General features: G+C 43.5%; 1 protein-coding gene across 12 annotated transcripts in view; it reads right to left on the bottom strand.

The window, feature by feature from the left end:
* The window catches only part of LOC131267009 (nuclear hormone receptor FTZ-F1-like), a 109,407-nt gene extending 89,824 nt beyond the window's left edge, over positions 1 to 19,583 (bottom strand). For 2 of the 12 annotated variants that reach the window (XM_058269740.1, XM_058269752.1), the window contains exons 1-2: positions 19,467 to 19,581; positions 11,752 to 13,305 (exon numbers count right to left, since the gene is read on the bottom strand). In XM_058269740.1, coding sequence (XP_058125723.1) covers positions 11,752 to 13,135 — 1,384 coding nt within the window. In that variant the 5' untranslated portion in view covers positions 13,136 to 13,305; positions 19,467 to 19,581. Of the gene's footprint in view, positions 1 to 11,751; positions 13,306 to 13,466; positions 14,231 to 16,570; positions 16,778 to 19,145; positions 19,413 to 19,449 lie in introns of those variants that run through there. The other 10 variants (XM_058269742.1, XM_058269747.1, XM_058269741.1 and 7 more) reach the window with 10 other exon arrangements.
* Between the last annotated feature and the right edge of the window lie 5,629 nt (positions 19,584 to 25,212).

Raw genomic sequence — 25,212 nt, 5'->3', positions numbered from 1 at the left:
ATAACGGTTATCAGGTTGAGTACTTCCGATAATGTAAGGGTAGATTAAAAAACACCATTACAACCGCCATGCTGTTATACAATTTCATCAACTTGTTGTTCTGGACGCTTGGCGCCGTGGAATGACTTTTTTTATTGCGTTACGTCGTATAATGGCTTATTTATTTGATTGTATTTTTTACAGTGACTCAATTTGGCTGCAGTTAGCGTCAATGGAGCAGCCTGGTACTTCATGAAAATAATATATTTCATTAATTTTTAACCATTATTTGGTTCGAATCGGCAATTATGCATCGAATCGAAGTATTCAAAAAGCTCAAAAAGAAAACAATTTGGGCAAAAATTGCCAAAAAGCCCTTTAACATTTGCACTAAAACCATACCTTTGCTGCTTATCGGCGACGATTTGGTTGAACTTTTAAGCGTAAACTTTTATCCGTGATAACAGCTGTTCTAAAAACATATCCCAACAAACACACATGCAGGCCAAATTACTGCAAAGCAAGCGACAAAAAGTAGAACACGATCAATAAAAATGCATTAGCAAAGTTGCATCGTAACATGTAGTAGTGTGTGCCATGAGGGTGTGTGTGTATGTGTTTGAGTGTAATTACAAGGCGTCCTTCCCACACACAGCAATGTGCATACGACGCACGAACGAAGTTCGGTTGGAGGTAAAGCTGCACTCTTCGACATTTTGCAACGTACACGTAGGATTAGGCGAAGAATTGAGTTCGAACCATCTCCAGCGAGCCGGTGCCGAACGAACGAGAAAACGTCGTGCTGGCGCAGTCTACTAAAGGTGTTTGTGTGTCGGTGGATAGGCGTTGTTCAAAATAGAACGACAAGCTGCTACTGGTGTTGCTGCTGCTGCTACTGCTGCAACCATGACCTAGTTCTAGAAAAACCAACGTACACGAGCACCAACGATGCGCTGCGGAGCTGCGGTGTACTATATACAACTATGCAACTCACTAAAACCAACACCAATGCCTCGAACGCTGGGAGGCACGAACAAAACGAGGCTAATCCGAACGCAGGACCGAAGCGGGCGCCGGGTGGCAAGCAAGCCGGCAACAACTGAAGAAGCTACGGTGCGCGCCACGTGGCTGCAGCTTTGGCCACCCCCGCGTAGTGAGTTCCCAATGTTTGTTACGAAGAAAATACCCCTCTGAGTTGACTCCCCTCAAGCGAACGGGACTCATTTTTTACCTTATTGTGGGTATTATTCTAGGACTCGCCCGCGTGTATTTTCCACTCTCATTGCACTTTTCCACTCATTCTCACCAGCAAAGACGGATTCCATTGACCTAGAATCAGGATGTGTGGTTGCCCGGAGTTAACATGGAATTTATGGTTTTAGAAAAAAAACTCCTGTTCACTCCATAAGTTTAATAAATATACAGCTGTGCGACAATACAGCATATAAAAAAAAATACGAAGTGGGACACCATGCGCCCCCACCGTAAAAAACAGAATGTATAAAAATCCCAAAACGTATACTGTATAAGCGAAATTTATTTGGAAAATTACATAATATTACAAATGGTACTGTTCATAATTATACCTTTTACTTTAACAGAGCTGAACACAAATACAAATGTAGGTCATCAAAACTTCCATTCATATCCCCATACGCTAGGGACAGCAAAAGGAGTAATTTGAATTATGTATTCATAGTACAGTATTCCAAAGCAAAAGGAGGGAACATACTGGAGGCTCGTCATGGGGGTTTACTCGTTCATGATTAAAATTTTACTTGATGGATAGCTTCCTTCTCGTCCACATGGGACGAAACGAAACTAGAACAGAACTAATCGAGTTCAAGCAGGGTTGGAAACGAAGAAGAAGGACGGTGCCGTAAGGCGGCAAGCTGAGATCTCACGCTATAAGCTGTATTATAACTTAGGCGAAGGTTCGCTCATTCTCCTGCCTTTTGTTGCTTTCTCCTTCCGTTCTTAGTGCTCGTTATTGTCGCCCCGTTCAAATAGTTGTGAGCGCCGCTCACATGATGCCACGATCGGTCGACACCGTCGTCCTGCCGGGAGAGTAGGTCGCCGGTTTCGGGTTTACAACTGCCAGGTTGATTACTAGTTCACGGTTACTAGGTGACCCACTAACACCGATAGGCATCGATAGGCCTGCTGCAAGGACCGGAACAACCCGTCCCTGTGTGCTTCCATGCAGTTTTTTTGTCTAGTTCAAAGTTTTGAAGGAAAATGTCGAACAACAATTGACCAATAATTCGTGTTAATTTGAACTAACCCCAAATTATTGATACTAATAAACATAAACCATGTTTCACGAGTTGGCAATTTATCTCAAAGTATTCATATCCTAGGAACGAATGATTCATTTTCCATATTGTGCACTAACAGTAAACCAAACATATAAATCATATCCATTTTAATCTAACATGTTTGGTTGGTCGTTACTGACAAGTTTTCAAGAAGATACATAACACGGATTATATCACTATATTTGGTAACATCGTAAATTAAATGTATAATAAACTAAGAACGAAATAATAATTAAACCAAGCCAGCGCTGAACTTAAGCATTTATATCTTTTGAAAAATTATATTACCGAAACAAAATTATGTAACATCAACTATTTCTATCCATCCAACTAGCAAAATTCCGTGGAATAACTCAGGTTAATTCTTGGACAAAACAGCAACGATCGATACCGGTGGCGCCATCTGATAGAAACTACCTGCACTGCTTAGCGAGCACCCGAACCGCACGGCCGACCAAGCACGCGAGAAGCGGCGTCTCTACTATCCCATTATGGACCATAGTCGATGGAACAGAAGTGGCTAGCTTGTTGCCATCCCCCCTTCCTGTCCTATCTATTTTCTAAACACGTAAGGCAGGCTCGGATAGTGGTCCACCAATACCACACCACCAAGATGATCGCTGCCGTCATCATCATCATCATCATCATCATCATAGTTGTTAGTCCTGCGTGCCGCTTGGGGTGAGAAAATTATTTTAAAAAACAACCCACTAATAGAGACCATTATGTCGGCGACTACTACCATAACAATAGTAGTGAGCTAGTAGTTTCGTTCGCGCTCACATCGCAGCACACGCGCAACTATCGGACGCAACCACCTTCATCAATCCCTCTACCGTAATGACGGTAAGCCACCCCAACTCCTCCGCCCGTTGTGTGTGTGTGCCCATGCGAGATAGTGAGTGTATTTGGCAATAAAAACGGGCTAGTGCAATTGGCCTACTCAGGCTCGATCCACTCTGTTGTTTTACCCTCCTAGAGCACACGGCAGCGGATCCGTCACCAGTTCCTCGTCACCTCGGTGTCAATTTTGGTTGCTCAGAACTGCCTCTTACACACACGCCCGTCGTCGCGGAACGTCGTCGGTTTGTGAGAAGTTTACGACACGTTCACGAGATTCGAAGCGTTCTACATCTTCGTTCTCCCGGCAGAGGTTAGTTTTCAGATTCGATCGCATGATCACACACGCGCCCGAATGGGGGGGTTGTAAAATGCCATCGGTGAACAAGCACCAGAACCGACCAATCGACACTCACACACTTCCAAACTCACCCCCTGGCAGAAACAAGGTGCCTAGACAGGAAAGTTTGCAGGTTGGGACATGTCGTGGGAAATAAATAGATTTTAGTGTACAATTTTTACTCCTGTTCGATGTTGCACGTTTTTGCAAGTACGGAAAAGTGCACAAAACCAAAAAGCACAAAAAAAAAATCTCCAAAATTGCGTATAAAAGCAATATGAAGGAATTAGGGAAATTATTATTTTAGTTAAGAATTGCATTCCCCCAACCGTTTGCTACGCTTAAAATATAACACTGAAAACTGATCGATCAGACCATTTTCGAATAGTTGAACGGATTCAATGGATAATTAAGAGAATCGGTAAAATTTTTTTTTTAAGTTTTACATAAGACCAAAGTTCGACATAAAAATAAATTAGCACATTAAGATAGGGAGACTCGACACACAATATTCACTATTCATTTCAGAATAAATAGAATTTGTTTTTTGAGTAATTGTAGAAATTAGAAAGGGTTTTCCTAAGTCGAGATCTTACATATGTTCGATAAATTCATATTTAAAACTTGTTGTTTAATACAAAAGGACAATCTAACTTTTACAATTCCAGGTGTTTATGAAAGTGTCAAGAGTATAAAACATAGTTCAGCTCGAGAGTGTATACTGCAATAGTTTCTCCAACATTTCATCGACTGCGTCAATGGTCAGATCCATAAATTCTAAAATAAAAATAATAAAAGATAAATCCAAAGAACCTGGAGTACCAGATCATGTTATAAAGGCATCCTTTTGTAAAGAGTCGAAAACAATAGTCAGTATTAATGAACATTGGTCCAATAGTCATGTTAATGAACTTTCATTTGTGGATTATTGTTTTACATGTTCATGGGAAATTAAATAACTTGACTTTATCATTTTTTTTATTTTTGATGCCTTAAGTCATTTGTCTTGTTCGACCGACAATGTGACATTGTGAACCTTGTTTACCAAACACATCAAATAGTCCCACAGTGCCGTTGGACAAGGAATAGACCACCGGACAGGAAGCATTGGACCGAGAGAGCATTGGCAGTCGAGCGGCAAACCTTCGCACCACCGGTACCGGTTCACCTTGAAAAGAACCGTCTGCCGGCAGAAACGGAACGACACTCTCGGTTTCTCTTACACCCGTGCGCCACGAAGAAAGAATAAGACACCTTATGACCCGTTGGACTGCTGCCGAACTATTGTGGTCAGCAGTGCCAGCCAAGTTGCATCCATTTCTTCTACGCTCAAGGATTCTTATAGCGATCGATATAAAACCCTCGGGATATCAATTACGTTAACTTGTGGGTGGTACAGTCGAAAATATATCTTGCCGGAGATTGTATATTGCTTGCGGATGGAATCTCACTGGATAATTTGTTTTTTGTTATTGTCGCCCAGCTGGTTGCCTAGATAGTCGATCAATTACCGCCCTCGGCAACCGAACTGGATGAGATACTCCACTCGCAAGTATCCCAACGCGAATGCATTCCATTTAAATGAAACGATGTCACTGGCCGATGGCCGATTTCGATGCGTCTGGCCAGGAGGGTTGTAAATATATTCAACAGCAGCCGCCACGAGCAACTGATGCATTTTTGTGCCGGTAAGACAAACGGTGACAGATAAGAAACGCTGTATTAGCATATCGAGTGTGTGGTCACATTACAGACAAATAAATCACACCGCAAAATTTATGTTGAATAATATTGTCGAATGCATGAAGCGTTGTGATAAGAAAGAAAAATTAAAAAAGCATAGTCTATGTATGGGTTGTCAAAAATAGTTAAATTTCCTGTAACAGAATCCTTATTATTTGGTATCGAAAAAACATCGAAAAAGGCCGAGGGTTTGATCCTCTATTTCCAAATTTATATACAATTATGAACTTGTCGAACAAACCAATGGGCAAAGGAATAAAGTCAACAAGAAAAACACGTTAACATAATTTTTTTTTTTCATATAGCCACATTTAAGCGTAAATTACATAATACGTAGTGAGCTCCTGCATATTAATTCTAAATACATTATTCAAACGAGGTGCTAGACACGCTAGTTTAGTTCTTTCGCCCGATCAATATATCGATTTCGGCGTCCGAAAACAAGATGCTCTTGCCAAGCGGCAATCATAGGTTTCAAAACTGGGTGAGGATAAGAACTACACACAAAAATACCAAAATACATGTATTTTTCGAAAGTCATATAATTTAGCAATCTACCCTTAGAAACAGCGGCATTAAATATTGCGTAAACAGGGAAAGAAAAATTCCCTCATTATGTATGTAGATGCTAAGAATAGCTGAAAGAAACTACGTAAGTTTGCCTTATGTTTTGATTCCCATTCCATCGTAGCGCCGTTAATTTTACGATTCTTTATCCGCTATGCTCCCGTCCACCATGTTGTTGCCGGTTCCCAACTATGGCTATGCGTGTGTGTGTTACTGATGCTATGCTTTATCCCACATATCCATGCAAACACATAGAATCCCTTTGGTGCGGCCGCACCGCGAAGGGGATAACCAGAAACAACAATCCCATCCCCGAAACCCTCTCGACACTCGATGCCCGATCGCGACGAGAACAGTTCTGCATAGCGGGCTTAAAACACACGGTCACTGGTACAAGCACAAGAAAAACCGGTTCCGACAAAGAACCGGCTCCGGACGAAAGTGAATTCCTCCTCATTTGGAAGCGTGGAACGCGAAAGCGAATGGTAAAAAAATGAAAGCAGCACACCTAGGTAGTGGTGCGGTAGAGAGCATTGCGACCTGCAAGAACAATGGACCGCTAAGGTTGGCACGCATTGGGGAGATGATCGAGTAAGACAACCCACCCGGCATTGTAGAATCATCCAAATCTGTTTTTTTTTTTTTCAAAGTTTGAATGAAGCTTATGTATTTTATTATTCCGAATTCCAAAGCATAACACGTGGTTGAAATGGATAAATATTCCATAGTTCGTCAAATAGATTTCAATAATATTAAGGACTCAATGTATAAAAAGGCTTCTTTCGAAAAGATGTCATGTTATAGTGACAATTTATCAAACGTAGTAGAATTGTGTTAAAAATTTAAACATTTACTAGTGTGTTTCAGCTACTAGAAGCTAGACTAAAGTTCGCCACAGGCCTTATTAATTAAATCAAACCTGGACACTTTTAGATTATCAATCTAAAGCGAAAGGCAATATTAAGAAATAGTATACGAGTGGATAGTTTATTCTAGACTGCAAGATCAACTTAATGATGAGCTAAGAGGTTACGAACCTGCAGGTCCTACGTCCACCATACCCTTAGTAGTTTTAAGTAAATTGTTTGACAAATTTTCACACGGTTCATCTCAAAATGAAAATATTTCATTTCAAACATCCATTATTCATATCAATAGGCTCTTTACTCCAAATTGCTTACCGACCACTGACATACACTTTGTTATTGATGTTTCAAACTTCAAACGCCTTTTTCAATTTTGACCCAATAAAGTTTTTTGTTTGATTGAAAAATATGAAGCCAAAATATAATTTAATGATGGAATTTAACAAAGGAAGGAATAGTCACTTTATGACTATTCCGAAACAATTTCAGGTTAACATGATTGAAACGATTCTGGATTTCTTTTTTGGATTCTGAAGGAACCATGATAAAATTTGTTTTATTTTTCTAAATTTTCTTATCGAAATGGATGGTGTAAGTGATGAAAAATATATTAATATGATGTATACCCTTAGTATATTATTATTTGAACATACAAAATTGGAGAAAGTGTATCGTTTACACGTTCCCGATTTTCAAATCGGCAAAAAATTTATGCAAAAACAAGGTCAACGAGTTTGGTGTTTTCCTTGCTATTTTTCTGTATAAGTGACAAACCAATTGTTTTATTTTTGCAAGAGCACGTAGGATAACTTTTCGATATAAACAACGTATTGCAAGTCCTTAAAATTGATCAATACGATGTCAACAGGTAGTCAAGCCATCAGCCACTACAAATCCGTTGGGGGAACATTATTTTCAATGGTGCAAGGAACTTGAGTAGGAAAAAATAAAACAAACTATAACATGTACAGGTTCCAGCGATGAACGGAAATTTTAATACTCTCTCGGTGGCAGAGATAGGAAATTAAAACCCTTATCTTCTCGCCCTGAGTAATGGTGTGGCTGTAAATTAGGTCATCGGTCGTCCCGCCCCATCATTCACATCCCTCATCCTTCCTCCCCGCTTCCCATCCCCCTGGCTGAAGGATTACAATCAGTTTGGTGCTCCTGTTGCAAAAAAAAACCCAAATCCATGCACCGATTTTCGAGCACTGTCACGAGCGGGATGAGAAAAACGGAAAAGCTGTTCGCTTTTCATTGCCGTGCCACGTTGCAAAATTTCTACCCCCGCCACCGTGTTTTGCCCGCGCCTGTCCGGAAATCGAGGCGGCTTCCACGAGATATATGAAAGTAGGTCACGAGCAGACCTCTCACACTTGTTCATTGCATCATCATCGTCAGCATACAACACAACCCAGCGCTCCAGTCGTTGCGATTGCTGCCACGCGCGTCAAACAACCCGGTGGCCAAATAGGCGGAGTCTTTGTGGAACCTAAGCCTCCGAGATGTAACGCGTTGCAGGCTGGGGTGCTAGAGGTAGATGTATGGGTGGCGAAAAATTAGCTGATAACATAGTACCAAGCGAACAGGCCCTACACTTGCACCGGCTCACAACGCCTATCGCGTGTATCTGTGACCATAGGCCCATGTACTGTCGAAAGGGGACAATGTTAGCGCCAGGGCGAGAGCGTCACATTTGGGGGGCTCGCGGAAAATCCTTGTGTAAGGTCGTCGAATTCCGGAATCGTACATATTGGACTGGAGTTGATCGGGCAATATTCACCCAGCCTTTCCTTCTAGGGTGCTTGTACACCTCGTCCGCACATGCGCGTACGAGGAAAACTCCGAACGAACCAACACACAGAGAACCAGACCCAACCACGGTCATGGGTGGAAAATTCGAGTGAGTAGAAAAAAGGAAACTGCCCAAACCCGCGAGACTCAAGGTGAGCATAGAAACTTTTATTGGTTAAGGTCAAGTTGGTGCCCTTTCGCTGTTGGTTCTAGGACACCGAGTGCAAACTAGATTACACACCTGGGTGAAGAAGTGTCGTTTGACATACCATGAAAAGCTTACATAAATGGTTAGCAAATATTCTTATCGTGCTGTTTTGTATAAAAATCTTTTAACACGCTACATACATTTTGTGCATCTTTGTCTAACCATTTCCATAATTTTATGCATATGGATGAGAGGCTGTTACTACCAAACCAAAAAATACTACGAATTAAAACGCAGTTAAGGTTAACATTTTTTAACGTCATTTAAATGTCTCGGAAATTATTCAAACTTTACTGTACAGCATGACTCAGAAAAAAAACATTAATAATTACGATAGAAAAATTGTTTTCCCAATCTTAAAAACATAGTTACGCTCTTATGCTATTCATGCTTTCAGAACAGAATAACGATCATATTGAAAGAACAAAACTTAGTCAACAAATTTTCACTCTCACAGCCGCATCGTTTAGTTTACCGAATGGAAAATCTTTTTTTTTTTTTTTGTACTCGGAAAACTTCAATCGAGTTCCATGGAATGTTTCATATCAGCTGCGGACCCTTCCCCGGGTGAACGTAAATAAGCTCGGTTAAGTCTACGTTAAAGACAACGTTCTGGTGGAGAACTCTGCTGCAGCTTCCATCGGCGTCCCCAAGAAACACAGCAGAGAAACGGAAGGTTCCAGCGGGAGTTGTTGGGAAAAAGGAGGTGCGACACGAAACGTGGTTGACCTACTTTTCGGGGCAGGTTTGCCATTTCGGTTAGCAACAAAGAAGCAACCGTACGCCCGATTTCGGTTCGCTTGGGTTCGGGAAAATGGAAAACTTATTTCCCTTTGCTCCATCACTCACACACACATACACTGTCGCACTTGGAACACATAGTGGCCGGAAGCGCCACACTACGGTGCCAACGCACACCCTTGCAAACGCGGATTTGCCTTTTCCGCTCGTTTATTTAGTCGCCAGCGGATCTCCTCCGCACGGCCGTAAACAACGTTCTCCAGGCAGGACCATTTCCATGGCAGCCTCACACAAGTGCCCCATCGTTGGGTTAGGCTGATATCCTTGCGCTGGTGTTGGTGGGCACCGATGGGCTTGCACGCGCACCAGCACAAACGTCCTGCTACGGAAAAGCGGAGGTCAGGAGCACAAAACTGGAACGTTCCCAGCTTGGACCGAAAATGTCAAGTTCAGCGTTTGTATTGAGGTTAGGGTTTCGAGTACACTGCCACTAGGGCAAGGTTCGCCCGCGCGCATTCGGTCCCCGGTCGCATCCTTTGCGCTCGCGGGTTGGTCCACCATCCTCCGGTTAGATTTTCCTTCCAATTTTCTGCTTGGGTGTAGCCTGGGGGGAATATTTTACATGGAACTTCGACTCGAATGTGGTCGAATTCTAGCATTTTAATCGAGGGTCACATCTAATAGTTTACTCTAATTTTTAGTTATTTTTCCGTGCCCTGTGAAGTATCAAATGTAACTTTATCTGACCCACTTTATTGGTGACGTCCTTTAGCACAATTAATCCACGTTGAAAGACGTTTTGTGATGTCTTAAAAAATCACCGAAAATCCTAACCAAGGATATCATGTTTTCCATAGCAAAGTGACAGCGAATATCATTTGTGCATGTATCATTGAATTGAGTACTATAAGTTATTATATATAAAAATCTGTTCCCAATAAAATGCCAACGTTGTTAAGTGTTAAAATACAGTCTCTTACAACGGCACAAATAGACCGAAGGCAAACAAACATAATCACGCACACCCGCGCACCCGCATTGGACGGATGAGGAGAAGCAAATCCAATTTTCACACCGCTTCCGACGACTGAAATAGGACGACGAGAAAATTTCATTGATTTTTCGTTTATAAGCTTGCGTCGCCTAAAAAACGCTGAACAGCGGGAAAATATTCCAGCATGGTCGAAATAAATAAATAACCCCATTGCCTAAACCAATTCCTGTGTTGTTATGCATGAAAAGTTTGTCGAGCAAATTTCTAGTTTCAATAAAAGCTATCTTTCTCGAAAGGTAGTGATGAGTCAGTTTAAGTGAGATGGAGAAAAAATTATTAGATATTAAAATTATTATATATGTGTAGATTATTTTGAACATACGGATTCAACATACGGTCAAAAGTGTATAATGTAAGTGACGTTTTTTCTTATGCATTTTTTAAAATTAAAAGGTATAATCTACGAATGAATTCGATTATTGATTTAACTTTGCATCGTCGGAATATTATGATGGAAAATCATTTCAATTTTAACAACTTTCCAGCACACAGTATTTCATTCATTAAACATTCCAGCATACAGTACAGTATAAAGAAAGTACATATCAGGAAATATTTAATCCATTTTTTTAATTACATAATTTGTTATTTGATTACACTTTTACAAGTGTAAAAGTGCTTGACTAAAATCTGTTGATAGGAATTTTATTGTTTCATGACCTTATATCTTTTGTTACAATGTATTTGAATAATCAACGGTCACTTAACTACTCTTCTTATATTCAGTAATTCGTAACACGACGTCATATATTAATATCAATACGATCATCACATAGCGATCCACTTGACTTAATCTTCGCCGTCCTAAGAAATTTTATTCATTTGACAGATATCTTCTTCTTGGCGTAACGACCTTGTTGGTCATGCCTGCCCTGTAAAGGGCTTACGAGACTTTTTACCCTATGTGTACGTGGATAGTCAGTCCTCTCGTACAGGGGAGGGTCCGGTCTCGGTTGGGATTCGAACCCACGCCGTCGAGGTGGTGAGCCCCGGCGCTCATGGGCCGATTTTCTAACCGGCGCTACCGCTCGGCTGTCGCGGACCCCAACGACAGATATATAGATATTAAAAAATATTTGTGATAGTAATGAAGGGTACGCAATTATGTTTTTATTACTCTGGAAAAATTTATAAATACACATTTGTTGCTCTAATAAAAATAAGTCGAATATTTTATACATTTTTTTGTAACTATGTCGTAGACAGTCGCATTCGCAATCGAAGTTCGGAGCTAAACATCATTGGCTATGCTTTTGGACAATTGCATATTGAAAGAAAAGAAAGTAAAATGTACGACTTACCGTCGGATTCCTCGGCGTAGCTGCCACCCTCGTCGTCCTCCGGAATCTTGACCTCGATCGGCTCGGTCAGGTGTACGGCGTCGTTATTGCCCGACAGCTCCGAAATAACGACGCAGGAACCCTCCTCCGCACTGGAACCGTTCCCAACGCCAGCACCACCACCACCACCACCACTGCTGCTCCCGACGGTAACCGCCACCATCGTCGCGTGGGTGGTGTTGGTGGTGGTGCTCCCGATCGAGCACGAGGACGAAGCCGATGATGAGGCGCAAGAAGTAGCCGACGAGGACGAGGAGGACGTGGATGACGAGGCGACACTAGACGATGACGCAGGGGAAGAGGTCTGAGCCAGGATGCAGGACGAACCACCGCCACCTATGGGAAGGATCGTCGTCTCCGAGACGATCGTAATACTGGACGAGGAGGAACTGCTGGGTTGCTGCAGCTGGAGTTGACTTTGTTGCTGCGGCTGTTGATGATGAAGATCTGCACAGAGGACCGGAGCGCTTCCAACACCACCACCAGCCACCAGTGAGCCAACGACTTCGCCCACCTCGTCCACAACGGTGCCGCTCGCGTCAACACTGGATGCGGCGAGTGAAGCTGCCAGCTGAAGGCTATCCGTACTCAGCAACGCATCGTCCTCCGTCACGACCGTACCCTCGATGACGGAATCCACCACATCGTCCGGGCCGAGTGCGATGAGAGTGGCAATGGCCGTGCTGGCCGTCGCCGTCGTCGTCGTTGTCGTGATCGGGTCCTGGCCGAGCAGCAGGTCCGACACACCCGAGGAGGCAACCGGCACGGAACTCGAGCCGCTGACGATCACATTCGTCGAGGAACTTGGCTGATGCTGATGATGGTGATGATGATGTTGATGATGGTGCTGCTGCTGCTGCTGCTGTTGGTGATGGTGATGATGGTGTTGGTTTAGGTGATGCTGATGGTGCACCTGGTGTTGCTGCTGATGCTGCAGATGGTTTTGGTGATGCTGATGATGATGCTGCTGCAGTTGGCCTTGTGGCAAATGCTGGTGCTGCTGAAGACTGTGGTGCGTTCCAGCACCATTTCCGGTAACGATGATTTTCGTTACTCCGGTTGTCAACCCGGGTGTCTGTGGCAACTGCAACGCCTGCTGCGAATGTTGCTGCTGCTGCTGCTGGAGATGCTGATGACTGTGGAAGGTGGCCGTGTCATGTAGGTCCTGCGGCACCACCACATCGTACAGCGTGACCGTGGACGACGCAGCGGAAGAGGACGACGAGGAGGCCCCACCGGGGCCGGGCGTGGGCGAGGTGGAGATGAGCAGGCCGCCACCGTTGGCGTACACGATGTTAGAGGACGGCGAGGACGAACTGGCCGTCGAGGTGGCTTCCTCGTGCATTATGACTGCTCTTTTCTTCTTTTCCTTCGTCTTTTCTTCTTTGTTTTCTTCTTTTCGATTAGAAATATATTCCCACAGGTACTGTTGTTTTAATCTTTCTTTTCCGTATTTAACGAAGTCACTTTTTACACTTTCGGTCTCCCCTAGGTTACCACAGTGGCACTTTGCATCTTTTGGAAAAAATTAAACCGTTGTAACCGTTGAAGAAAAAACATTACGATATTACACCTTTACCACTTGTTTGACACAATTTATTAATCGTCCAAACACCTCTTCGTACGCTTGAGAAAATTTTCCCAAATTTCTAACCACTTTTTCGCCACCCACTAACCAACTGATCAACCGTCTGGGAAACGGAACACACGGTTGAATTTTTCGATTCAGACCTCGCAAGCACTGGCAGACTTTGCACGAAGGACACGGTCCTGTTGGTACTGGCCGGAGCGCACGGAAAATTTCCAGCCGAACGCAACAGAGCATTTCCTCCACCTCTTCGGTTTTGCAGCATCCCATCTTCCTACGCTATTCCACCCTTCCCAAAGGATAATAGCCAACATTCGCACACACCACACATTGTACTAGCGCTCTTTCACTTGCACCGGGCGGTTACATTCACACGCTGTCGCTCTCCGATTTTTACATTTTACCACCGCCGGTTCACTCGAAGTCGTCCGTCGGTTGCAGCTTGCTGCTTCCGGAAAAATCTTCTCCCGGGGAGCTACCAGCGTGCACGCCGAAAAGGGAACGCTCACACCGGAAGCACAGCATTCATGCAAACACACGCACACACACGCTCAACAACGCATCTCTTTTTCTCTTTTTATCTTCTTAGCCTCTCTCACTTTTTGTGCTGGTCTCGCATTAGATGTGACCACCTTCCCCATTTGGTTTTACTTGAACACCAGAGATTTACAACGAAATGGCCGATTTAGGAAAACCGGGATTGGCTGGCCACGACGGAGCATTACGCTGGCGCTGGTGAGCAGCATGCACAGTATTGCAGCCGGGGCCGGAGATGCATTCTCGCGAGCACCGTCCTGAACTATCCCAGTTTCCACCCCGGTTCGGTGGATGCTTTGATGCAGAATGCAGGCCACGGTCAGGTTCACCAGTACCACACAGCTGTTGTTGGACGCCCGGCCAGGCTTGGCAACCACAGCGAATGGACGGGATACTGCGCAAGTATATAGTTCAAGGTCGACAACGGTGGCATCTTCGATGCATTGGTGCGATGATGCAATTTCCACCGGTGAGTTGGAGTTGTAACCGGCGTTACGAACCGTTACGCGACGTGCTGCATCCGCATGTAAAGTGAACCCGAGTGTAGTAGATGGGTTTTTTTTGTGAAAATTACACGCGGATGCTTCGAGAACCATCGATGGTAGAAAATGGTAAAACACAAATTAACACTTCCATGAACAAATCATTAGAAACACAGGACTAATGTAGCAATTACAAGACAATAGTTTTGGTATTGCATTTGTATTTGTATAAAAAAACTTTAAATCTTCTCTCTGGTAGACAACGTAACGCTTTACTTTTAGTAAATTCTTCGAAATCTTTAAAAAATAAAATCTTATTTTCAAAACCGAAACGTCAAACATTTAATGTTGTTGTACATCCCAGTTAGTTACTCCCAGTTTTGTCAGTGCTATGATTTTTAACCGTTACAAAGATTTCAAACAAATGCATCACGATTTTTCTAAGTTTTTGAATAGACAAAACTATCTCTCTGCTATCTACTACTAGCAGATTTTTATATACACAAAAGGGTACGAAATAATGGAGATTTACTCGGATTGTTTGTGATTGTGATTCAATAACGTGTTGACATTCTTAATAAATAAAAATTAGTATTCGATATTGAACATATCTAAAATATCACAGATAAGTTCAAATATAATATAGCCAAGTCAGGACGACATGATTTGAACCTAAAAAACACTGCGTGAAAGAGTTTATAAACAATTTATCAAGAAGGTTCATGTGTAGACAGAACGAGGTAGTACATTACACTGTATCCAGTACACAGCAGGCTAAATTCGAAACAAATACCATTTGCTATGTGAGGAACAGTTATTTAAGATATGTTTAAGATATTCATTGTATTTAACAATGATAGATTGTTCTTTGCACTGTTCTCTACATACTGATACTTATTTGGTTACGATACGAGTTTCGGGGCCAAAGCAATGCTCAGAATTTTCGTCAAAGTTGGGGCTATTTTGGACTCCTCCTTGGAGTTATTTTCTTCTTCTTGGCGTAACGACCTCTTGATCATGCCTGCCCCGTTAAGGGCTTACGAGACTTGTTTCGCTGTTGTACGTGGATAGTTCTCGGCTGTCGCGGACCCCCCGGAATCAGTTATCTAAATCCTCTTAATCATGTGCCTCACCCGGTTCTATATGACGGTAAAACGACCAATTTTTAATAAATTTTCAACACGACTTTCGCTTTTTTTCATCGCTAAAACGATTGGAGGAACAAAGTGAAACTTTTGCTTCTGTTTTGGTCGCTGTGTATTCACTTTTGGGAGTAACTGTATATGCAACATCAATTTGCACTGCACTAAACTAATCCAATTCAAAACAACACTTTTCTTTTTCCACGACAGATTTTCCCTACGCCAAAATGTGTATGAAAATAAGGAACCATTTTTCTCATTGAATTGTTACACTGTGCCTTCAATCGCGTAATGAAAGCCTTGCTTCACTGCACTGTGGCGCCTTCGTTCCTGAACACACCCGCAAACAGCAGAACCGGAAAACAGAGCTAACACATCTATTTAACACAGGTTTTTGAGCGAATGTAGTACCGTATATATTTCGCTAAGCTGTAGCTGTCACTTATCACACAACGCTTCTAACGATTTTCTATCTTTCATGCATCGATTTTTCTTCCCACTTATCCAACACGATTTGGCCAACACGAATGAGAATGACACAATGATACAGTGACCTACACTTAACATCGAGAGGCACATGAGTTCGTGTAGGCGTTCATGGGCAACCGAAGCGCAAAACATAAACACTCCTGCCTGGTTGGGCAAGGCAATCATAAAAATACTACAAACACATACACACAAACGCAAAAACAAACACCGTTACACAAGGAGCAACCCTTTGGCCATTGCGGTGGGAAGTGGTTCGACAGTGATTCAACTGATAGCGATAGAAATAAAAGCAGCAGGAAATTTTTGATATCGCGCCGGGCAAACGAAGGCCAGCGAAATCTGTCAATCTGTTGTCGTTCCGCGATGGCTGCATCGATGGGCCAGTGTTCGAAGGCGCTGCTGATACCGTCGTGACCAGGTGAATGATAACAGGTGGGCCAACAACATGGCTCGTACGAGAAAAAAACGGCAACGTAAATGCGACACATTTCGTTGGATCGATTCATTTCGGAAAACACTTTCGCTATCGATGTTTGCCTTACCGAAGAACAATCATCAAAAAGATTGCCGGGCTTTTTTCGTTCGCCGTACCCCTTTTCCTTCTCACTCACTCAATCATGCATAAACGTAAATCCCTCGCCGAAGGAACGATGAAAAGGTTTCAGCTACACTTTGGCCAACGGCAACGGTAATCTAACGGCATCCGTTCCAACACCACACACTACCACCGGCACCGACAGGAGCACAATTCCGTCTGTTTCCCACAGGACGAACTAGCAAGTGAACCAGGAGGAAACGACAGGGAAATGCCACATAACAGAAAGGCGGCTGTAAATGGGGAGCGAAAGAGGAAAAAAAACGGTTCGCTGTCGACCAATATAATCGAACCTTGCACAACCAACGTCAAGCTCAAGGAAAAACAGTGCCCCAGCAGACGGTCAACACCAACACCAAGACGTGGTGGAGAGCACGAACGAAAGGACCCCATCCACGCTGCGAAAGGAGCTAATAAAACATACAAACGCTAGCAACGCAAGGACGCACGCGCTCCAAGCCGTTCCCGATCTCTTTTTCTCGCGTTCTAACTGCTTTCGTTCCTGTCCCTGTCTGGCTTGCCCGCTTGGTGTGTTGGCATTTTTGGGGCCCCCCAGTCGCTACGGTATTTACATACAAGATCTGTTCCGTTTTTCCTTTCTTTTCTCTTTTTTTGGGAATATGATCGCCAACGCATCCGCCTCCAAGCCACCCTCCCATGAGGGGCATTCTCGGGACTATGCCAACCCGTGTACGAGCCGTCACCCCCCCTTCTTCGTAATATGTAGGTCTTTAGGCCACACAGCGCACGCACACAGTGCCGATCCCTGTGCACCAGATGTAGAACGGTTCCCCGCGCGCCAGCCATCCCCTTCAAAAAGGAGCCTGCTCCCACACGCTCCTGTTACGTTTCGTTCTTAGTGTGTTTTTTGTCTTTCTCTTTTTCTTTCCTCTTCTATCTCACTTCTCCCGCTTTAGACAGGTTTGGTACATTGGGAACACTAACACAACGCATTTCGGGAATCATGCCCCCCTAAGCTGGAGCTGTATAGGTGCTTTGCCTGCGATGCAGCGTGGCCTCCCGCACCGTCCCGCAAACGCAACCGACACGCAAGGTGACACCGAACACACACACAAAACAGGGTGTTCGAACGTATGTGTGTTATGGCATACAAATGGTTTGCCAATTTTAAAGTGCATGCGATATTTTTTTTAAATTATCATTAAAGGTCACTAGAATGGCCAACCGATTTTTAAAAACTAAAACTTATGTATAAATTGATCACACTTTACCATATATATTAATATATGGTAAATCCACAAAGGTTTATTATGGTAAAAACAAAATTTACCACGACCGGCATTCTAACAGCCTGTAACTCATGGGGAAGCTGAAATGACAGCTCGGCGGTAGCTGTTGAAAGTGACAGCTCTGATGTTCGTCGTCGCGAGAAACGATTGTGCAACAGCCTCCAACGCAGGAGGCTACTGCTAGAGAAAAGGGCAGAGTCGGGAAAACCCGTTCACCGTAAACGCGTAGATATGTGCTCATGGCAAAGTAGTTGATTGCTGCTCTTGGGGACGTTTAACATTTTGATCTTGTGCTCGATGTGCAACAGGTAAATTGGTGTATAACTTAATGGTTTTTTTTTTTTGCATGTTTATCAATCAATCGTTGAACGACATGCAACGTACAATTGAAATTTTTGCTTCCCAAAATCATTGCATTTGCGAGGGGCTTTCATTTTCACACACGGCGACACATTCGGCTGGCAATCTCTGTGCAGCAGCGACGACGACGTTTAGCACAAGGGGAAGAAATTGTGCCACAAACAGTGACGCATCGCAGTGTGCGAACTACGCACTCAACACACCAACCGCGCCGCGTGTATTACGCATTCGTTAATGAACTTCACTGTTGAACCAGCAGAACAACCAACACCACGGAACGACCACGGTCACCGTAGAGTATAAACAAATTCCGTGTGGTAGTTGTTTTCCCGCTGCCCGTTCTGCTGTGTGTGGTATAGAAGATTTCCGCGTTTTGTCGTACCGACGAGCTGCTCGCACACCCCGCGAGGTTTGCCGGCGCGAGACAGCTAGCGGAAGCGCTAAGCTAGAATCCACCAGCAGCGGTCTGGTTGGTTGGTGTGTGCTTGGAGACCGGAGGAGAAACAGGCACAGTATGCACACATACACCACTGCGAGCGGCCCAGACAAGACAGGCGAGGTGGTCCCACGTTTTTGTGCCAAATCTTCTTAGCCATTTCGTTCTTGTTGTTCGCCTGATTTTTGTTCGTCGCATTAAATTTTGCTCGCTTTGTTGACAGACCGCTCTACACAGCACTACAGCGGTTTTTGCTTTCGTTAGCCGACTGAAAACACTCAGCACACTTTTCGCAGCCGAACGGTCGCGGTCTGCCTTGGCGCAACTGGCACACCGGCGAGCGGTCCTGGAGTGGTTGGTTGGTTGGATGCTGTTTTCCGGGCAACATTTAACAAAGTGCTTCTGGATTTTTATCACGGTCTACTTTATTCTTTGGCACCCGAAACGGAAGCACTTGCATACTAGTCGCGTTTCACCTTTGGGTATCCGTCACCCCTCGAAATATCAATGCTTTCCGTACCGGAGAACGTCAATACTATATAGGAGATGAAACGGACATCGGCTTTACCCAAAAAAACACACCCCAACGACACGGCACTATCGCCGAGAGCTGATCTTTGGCGGCCGAATTTTGCGAACCGTTTTGCAATCTAAACTAAAACACCCGTCGAGCGGAATGTACACATCCCCACTAAGCGCCAACTTTCGCTCTCTTCTGCTGTTGCTGCTGCTGGCGCGCATAATTCTTCTTGCTCTTGTGCTCCGTATTCTCGGGCAAACCTTTTTAGCGAACCTACTTTCAACCTCGTTCAACGCTTCGGTCTCACTCTCTCACGCGCGCGCGCGCGCCGGAATCACAAACTGCGAGGCGGAACGCGAGTCCGGTACGTTTCACGGTCGCGAACTGACACATACTGGCGATGGGGTTCTAAAATATTTAGATATTTTTTAGAATGCCGCGACTAACACCCCTTCAACCTCTGTGCGGCTTCTCGCCCTCCAACACGGCACCCCCCGTCGTACCACAGCCGGGTGGAAGATCAGTTCCTGTGTCGCACTGGTCACTTACACAGACGCGCCAATGGCGCCGCACTCCGCGTTTCCGCATCCCATGACCGCATCCACGGTTGTTCGTAACAACCGATGGTGCTCAAGACGAAGGATTCAATTGGGGGGTAACGATGGTGGTGCGGATCTTAAATGATGTGTACGATGGTGTGGCCAGTACAGCTGTATGTGAGACTGTTCAAAACTCTGGATGCGAAACAGTAGATACCAGAAAGAAGCAGAAAAATATCGCGAATCAAATGCTGTGAGCATGCAAACACAGTGCGTTGCAAGGAACGGCAAAAAAACTTTCATTTTCTTTTGGTTAAAAATTGTAAGAGAACAGATTTATCGGTGTTTTAGGAAAACATTTCCTAGCTTAGGGCTCACACCAAATATTTGGAGGCGCATCCTTAGAGAAGAAAAATGCATGGCAACAGTCAACGGATGTACAAGTTCGAGGCCGTTCAAAATTTGATAAAACTGTGTTTCATAATGTATTTCATATACATATTTTTCAAAATCCTGTTAGCTATTTTCCGGTAAAAAAACTATAATGATCTAGTCTCGATTCTTCCCGGGGAAGATTTCACTTTCGTTTTACTCGCACCGCACTGTAGCCGCACACATCATCCGGCTCAGGAAACGGGAAGCCAAATGGAGTAAAAACAAAAAATGGGGGAAAATACTCAAAACAATCGAGACCTCACACACTCGCGCACTGCTTCTCGTGGTGCACATAAGATACACAGAGTTTCCATCACGCTCTCACCTGTTCCGCGAAGAGCACTGACGTTCTCTTTTACTCTTGCTGATTCGACACGTGTTGCCCGAGTGTTGGTGAACGTGATCTTCTCCGACTAGTAGCAACAAAAAAATAAATAAATAAATAACAAGGCGGTACGCGAAACGCAAAATTAGACAAGAACAAGATGAGAAGAATTAGCAATGGAACAAAAAAAACACCGCTTGCTGTTGTATAGATGGTTATTCGCAGAATTAGAGAAGAGGAATGGGAGGGGATTTAAAGAAATGAAAACTAAAACTAAGAAAAGGAGATTTTGCACACTGTTGGAATGAAGAAATTCGCAGTTTTGGTACTACGCCTATTTGGCAACGTTGAAAGTGATCCACCTGATTTGTCGGGCGTGTGGTAATAAGTGATATAAATGTGTGTACTATTTTTAACACATATTTTTTCTTCAAAAGATTAGCATCATTCATCTAATTACGTTACCCTTCGTATCCGTAACATCATGTACCGGTGTGTGGGTTACAACGGGTGGCCAAAAGGGATTTTGCATATCAACACCGATCAATCTGTCATTAAATGTTTTCTCTTCCTAGAATGACAATTACTCCAATTTTTGTGTATCTAACAATATAAGCGGGATTAAGTAGTGGCCGAATTTTTATGCAGCACATATAACAGCATCTATACGCCATGTGACTCTGAGGCGACTCTGATGAATAACTCTGAGGTTATGGTATGGATCATCACAGAAACTGGTACTAGACGCAAATTTAAAAAAAAAAAGAAAGAAACTGATTTAATTCATCAATATCTATAGTGAAAACATTTAAAAAACACAAAACGTAGGTACGTAAACTTGTGCACAACTAAAAAAAATGCACGCGCGTACGAAGCGAAAGGGAAAGCATCATATTCCGATTGTGATTTCTTCCCCCCTTTCACCATTTAGGGTGCCTGATATCTATATCATGTGAGCACATGCCCCTTTAATATGGAAGATAACTGTCCCAGTTCAGTGGTTTGCTCTTCACATTTGTCTATCACAATTACTAAAACTAATTTTCCAGCATATTTACGAGACGTTAAAAAGGTATCGAGGGGTTAAAGAACTGTATTTTCAAATACATGTATGAACGTGCATTTATTTCATTTTTAGATTCGCATTCGATTTTGATCTTTTTCATGTTTTTACAAAATAACTTTTATAAAGTTAATAAATGTGTAGGAATTATGGGCAAATAATAGTTGTCACGTGTTTTTTTATGTGAAGAACAAGCCTGAATGCAATTACTGCAAGCTTAAATATCGATAACTAGTTATTAAACCTCATTAAGAAATTCTCTAATATAATAATAACTTATCGTTTTGCTAATCGGTTAAACTAGACAAGATGGGCAGTATAAACCATAGCGTTTGACTGAAGAAATGAGTATGAAACGGGTACACGCCCGCAGCGAGCGCATCGAACATAATAAGCATAACCATAATCCTTAATTTAAAGAAACATTCAATTCAAACGATTCACACAACGGCATTGTACCACCAATAGCATACTTTTACACGCTTTCCAGACTGCACCGTCGCATAACGCGACGTCGCCTGACAGGCGCTGAACTCCATGCAAAAAAAACATAGTGCAAGGTTTTTTTTATATGGAGTTCAGCTCCTGTCAGGCGACGTCGCGCTGTAGTGTGGACCCCGAGTTAGGTATATCCTCTCACGAAGTGTAGCTACGACAGTGATTACGGCTTCTTCTTCTTCTTCAATGGCCCGCTCGCAGTTGAGCACGTCGTGCTGACATGGCCTGGTCACCAATCGTTCTCCAGGTAGCTCGGTCCATGGCTGCAGCCCTCCAACCCCGGTCGCATCCGATGTCTCGCAGGTTCTGCTCCACTTGGTCCATCCACCGAGCTCGCTGAGCTCCTCGTCGTCTCGTGCCGGGCGGGTCGCTGGTGAGCACCTTCTTGGTGGGGCATGAGTCCGGCATCCTCATGACATGCCCCAACCAACGAATCCTGCCGGCCTTCGCCACCGTCAGGATGTCCGGCTCGCCATACAGCTCAGCTAACTCGTGGTTCATCCTTCTCCTCCACACGCCCTGCTCACACACACCGCCAAAGATAGACCGGAGCACGCGCCTCTCGAAGACTGCGAGGGCGTTGGCGTCCTCCGTGAGCAGAGTCCAGGATTCGTGCCCATAAAGGACGACCGGTCTAATCAGCGTGCGGTATATGGCACATTTCGTGTGTGGGAGAAGCCATCTGGACCGCAGGAGTTTGTGGAGTCCATAGTAGGCACGATTTCCCTGAACAATGCGCCTCCGGATTTCGCAGCTCACGTTGTTGTCCGGAGTTACGACAGTGACGAGGTAGCAAAACTCCTCTACTACCTCAAGTTCGTCGCCGTCCACTGATACACTGCTCCCCAGCCTGGCTCTGTCACTGTCAGAGCCTCCGACGAGCAGGTACTTTGTTTTCGTCGCATTGATCATTAGTCCAATCCTTGCGGCCTCGCGTTTCAGTCGGGTGTACGCCTCGCACACCGTCCTAGTGTTCCGCCCGATGATGTCGATGTCATCCGCGAAGCCGAGGAATTGGAGAGAGCGGGTGAAAATCGTGCCACGGATGTCGAAGCCCGCGCTCCTCATGACACCTTCCAGAGCGATGTTGAATAGAAGGCAGGAGAGTCCATCACCTTGCCTCAGACCCCGGTGAGATTCGAACGGATCCGACAGCATGTTCGAAATCCTCACCTTACACAGCACCCCCTCCATTGTGGCCTCTAGCAGTCGAACCAACTTCTCGGGGAAGCTGTACTGCCGCATGGTCTTCCATAGCTCCTTCCTATCTATGGTATCGTAGGCCGCCTTGAAGTCGATGAAGAGGTGGTGCGTCGGGATCTGGTGCTCCCGGCACTTCTGGAGGATCTGCCGTAGAGTGAAGATGTGGTCGGTGGTGGATTTGCCTCCAACAAACCCAGCCCACGACTGGATTGCGTATCACGTTGGAAGGGCTTAGAAGCCAGAACTTTTTTGCACTATATTTTTATTGTCATTTTGAAACTTTTTCTTCCTGCCGATGTTTATGAACATTTTTTATCATTATCATTACAGAGTGCAGTTGCTATATGTTCATCTAATGAGTATGCACATTTTCTCGATTTGGCAAATTCGCTTCTTTTGCACTTCGTTGACTGTTACGGACATACATATGGAAATGAGTTCATAGGAAGTAATGTTCACAATTTAAGTCATTTGGTAGACGACGTAAAACGCTTTGGCATATTGTCTAATTTTAGTGCATATCCTTTCGAAAGTAAATTGTATCAGATTAAAAATTTAATTCGATCTGGATATAAACCGTTAGCACAAATAGCTAAACGCATCAACGAAATCTATGAATTCGGTGAACAAAAATTCCCTACACAATCTTCAAATCCACAATTGATACAGCCAATTGTGAAAAAAAGTAATATCGCTAGCAATTCAACTGATATTAATATCGCCAAATATGTATGCGTCGAGTTTGAGGATTATTGTTTGAAAAATGATAGCAAAAATAAGTGCTTCTTAACTAAAGAAAATGAAATAGTAGAAATGAAATATGGTTTAGAGTCCAATGATACTATTTCGATTCACGGACCAGTCAACGATCAGAGGTTATTTTTCGAAAAACCAATAAGATCCTCCTATTTAAACATTTTTGTTTCATCTTTGACACGAAATTCGCAAAATGCTCGAAATTCGTCTTGATTTCATTTAAACATTTACAAATTTTAATTCCGCAAGCATAGAACTGTTCAACGACCTTTTTAAACGGAGAGTCGTGATTGGTCGCCCCGAACCGGTCAAAACCGGTTCTCCGAAACGGTTCTTCCACCAGATGACGCCAGTGAGGCCACCAGATGGCGCCAGGAGTATTTACGGCATAACCGGTTCGCTGGAACAGACCCCGGTGATTTACGATTTGTGACCTTATTATGACCTTGAAGAACCGTTTCCGGGATCTGTTCCCAGCGAACCGGTTATGCCGTAAATACTCCTGGCGCCATCTGGTGAGCGCTGCTACGTACTACTCCAAGAGTGAATTTAGGGTGAAGAGGATTGCGGTTGTTGCTACGCTGCATGCATTTAGGCGCTTGAGACACTGTTTAAGACGTTCATCGAACGTCTCCTACGAATCCTACGAATGAAAGAAATGAAACCTCGGTTAAAGATTGAAACCTTGATCCATAAAAGAAACGAAAAGCAGTTCAGTTCTCTTATAAAAGGGAATATGTTATACATTTTTGAAATCGTAAGATAACAACATTATATGTTTAACAAAACGGTTAATTAGTCTTGTAATTGAATTATTAGCAAGTGCTATTTAAATGCAAATTCTGAACAGCTTCTGCAGTTTTTTAGTTCATTAATTCATAGAATATTTCCAAAATAAACTAAAATTGATCCCACCTTTGTTTTAAGTTATCTACATGGTTTTGTACAATAGTCCAACTTATGCCTAGAAAAAAACTTCATGAGGAAAACCTACATAGATTTTGAGATTCTTTCCCTAATTTTTCCGTTAAACTTCCCAACCATTTTTCAACTATATTTTTTATACATGTAGTAATTCAAGTAGAAAAGAACACCAACAAACGATTCGAATTTTGTAATAATTTATTAGCATATAAACTTAACATATAAAACTCTTGTAAATAGTGAAACTGGTTTATTATATATATCCTTCAGATTGACTGGT

This window comes from Anopheles coustani, chromosome 2 (assembly GCF_943734705.1).
Source record: "Anopheles coustani chromosome 2, idAnoCousDA_361_x.2, whole genome shotgun sequence".
Lineage (NCBI taxonomy): Eukaryota > Metazoa > Arthropoda > Insecta > Diptera > Culicidae > Anopheles > Anopheles coustani.
Note: the sequence above shows the minus strand (reverse complement) of the source record. Positions and strands in the feature narration are given on the sequence as shown.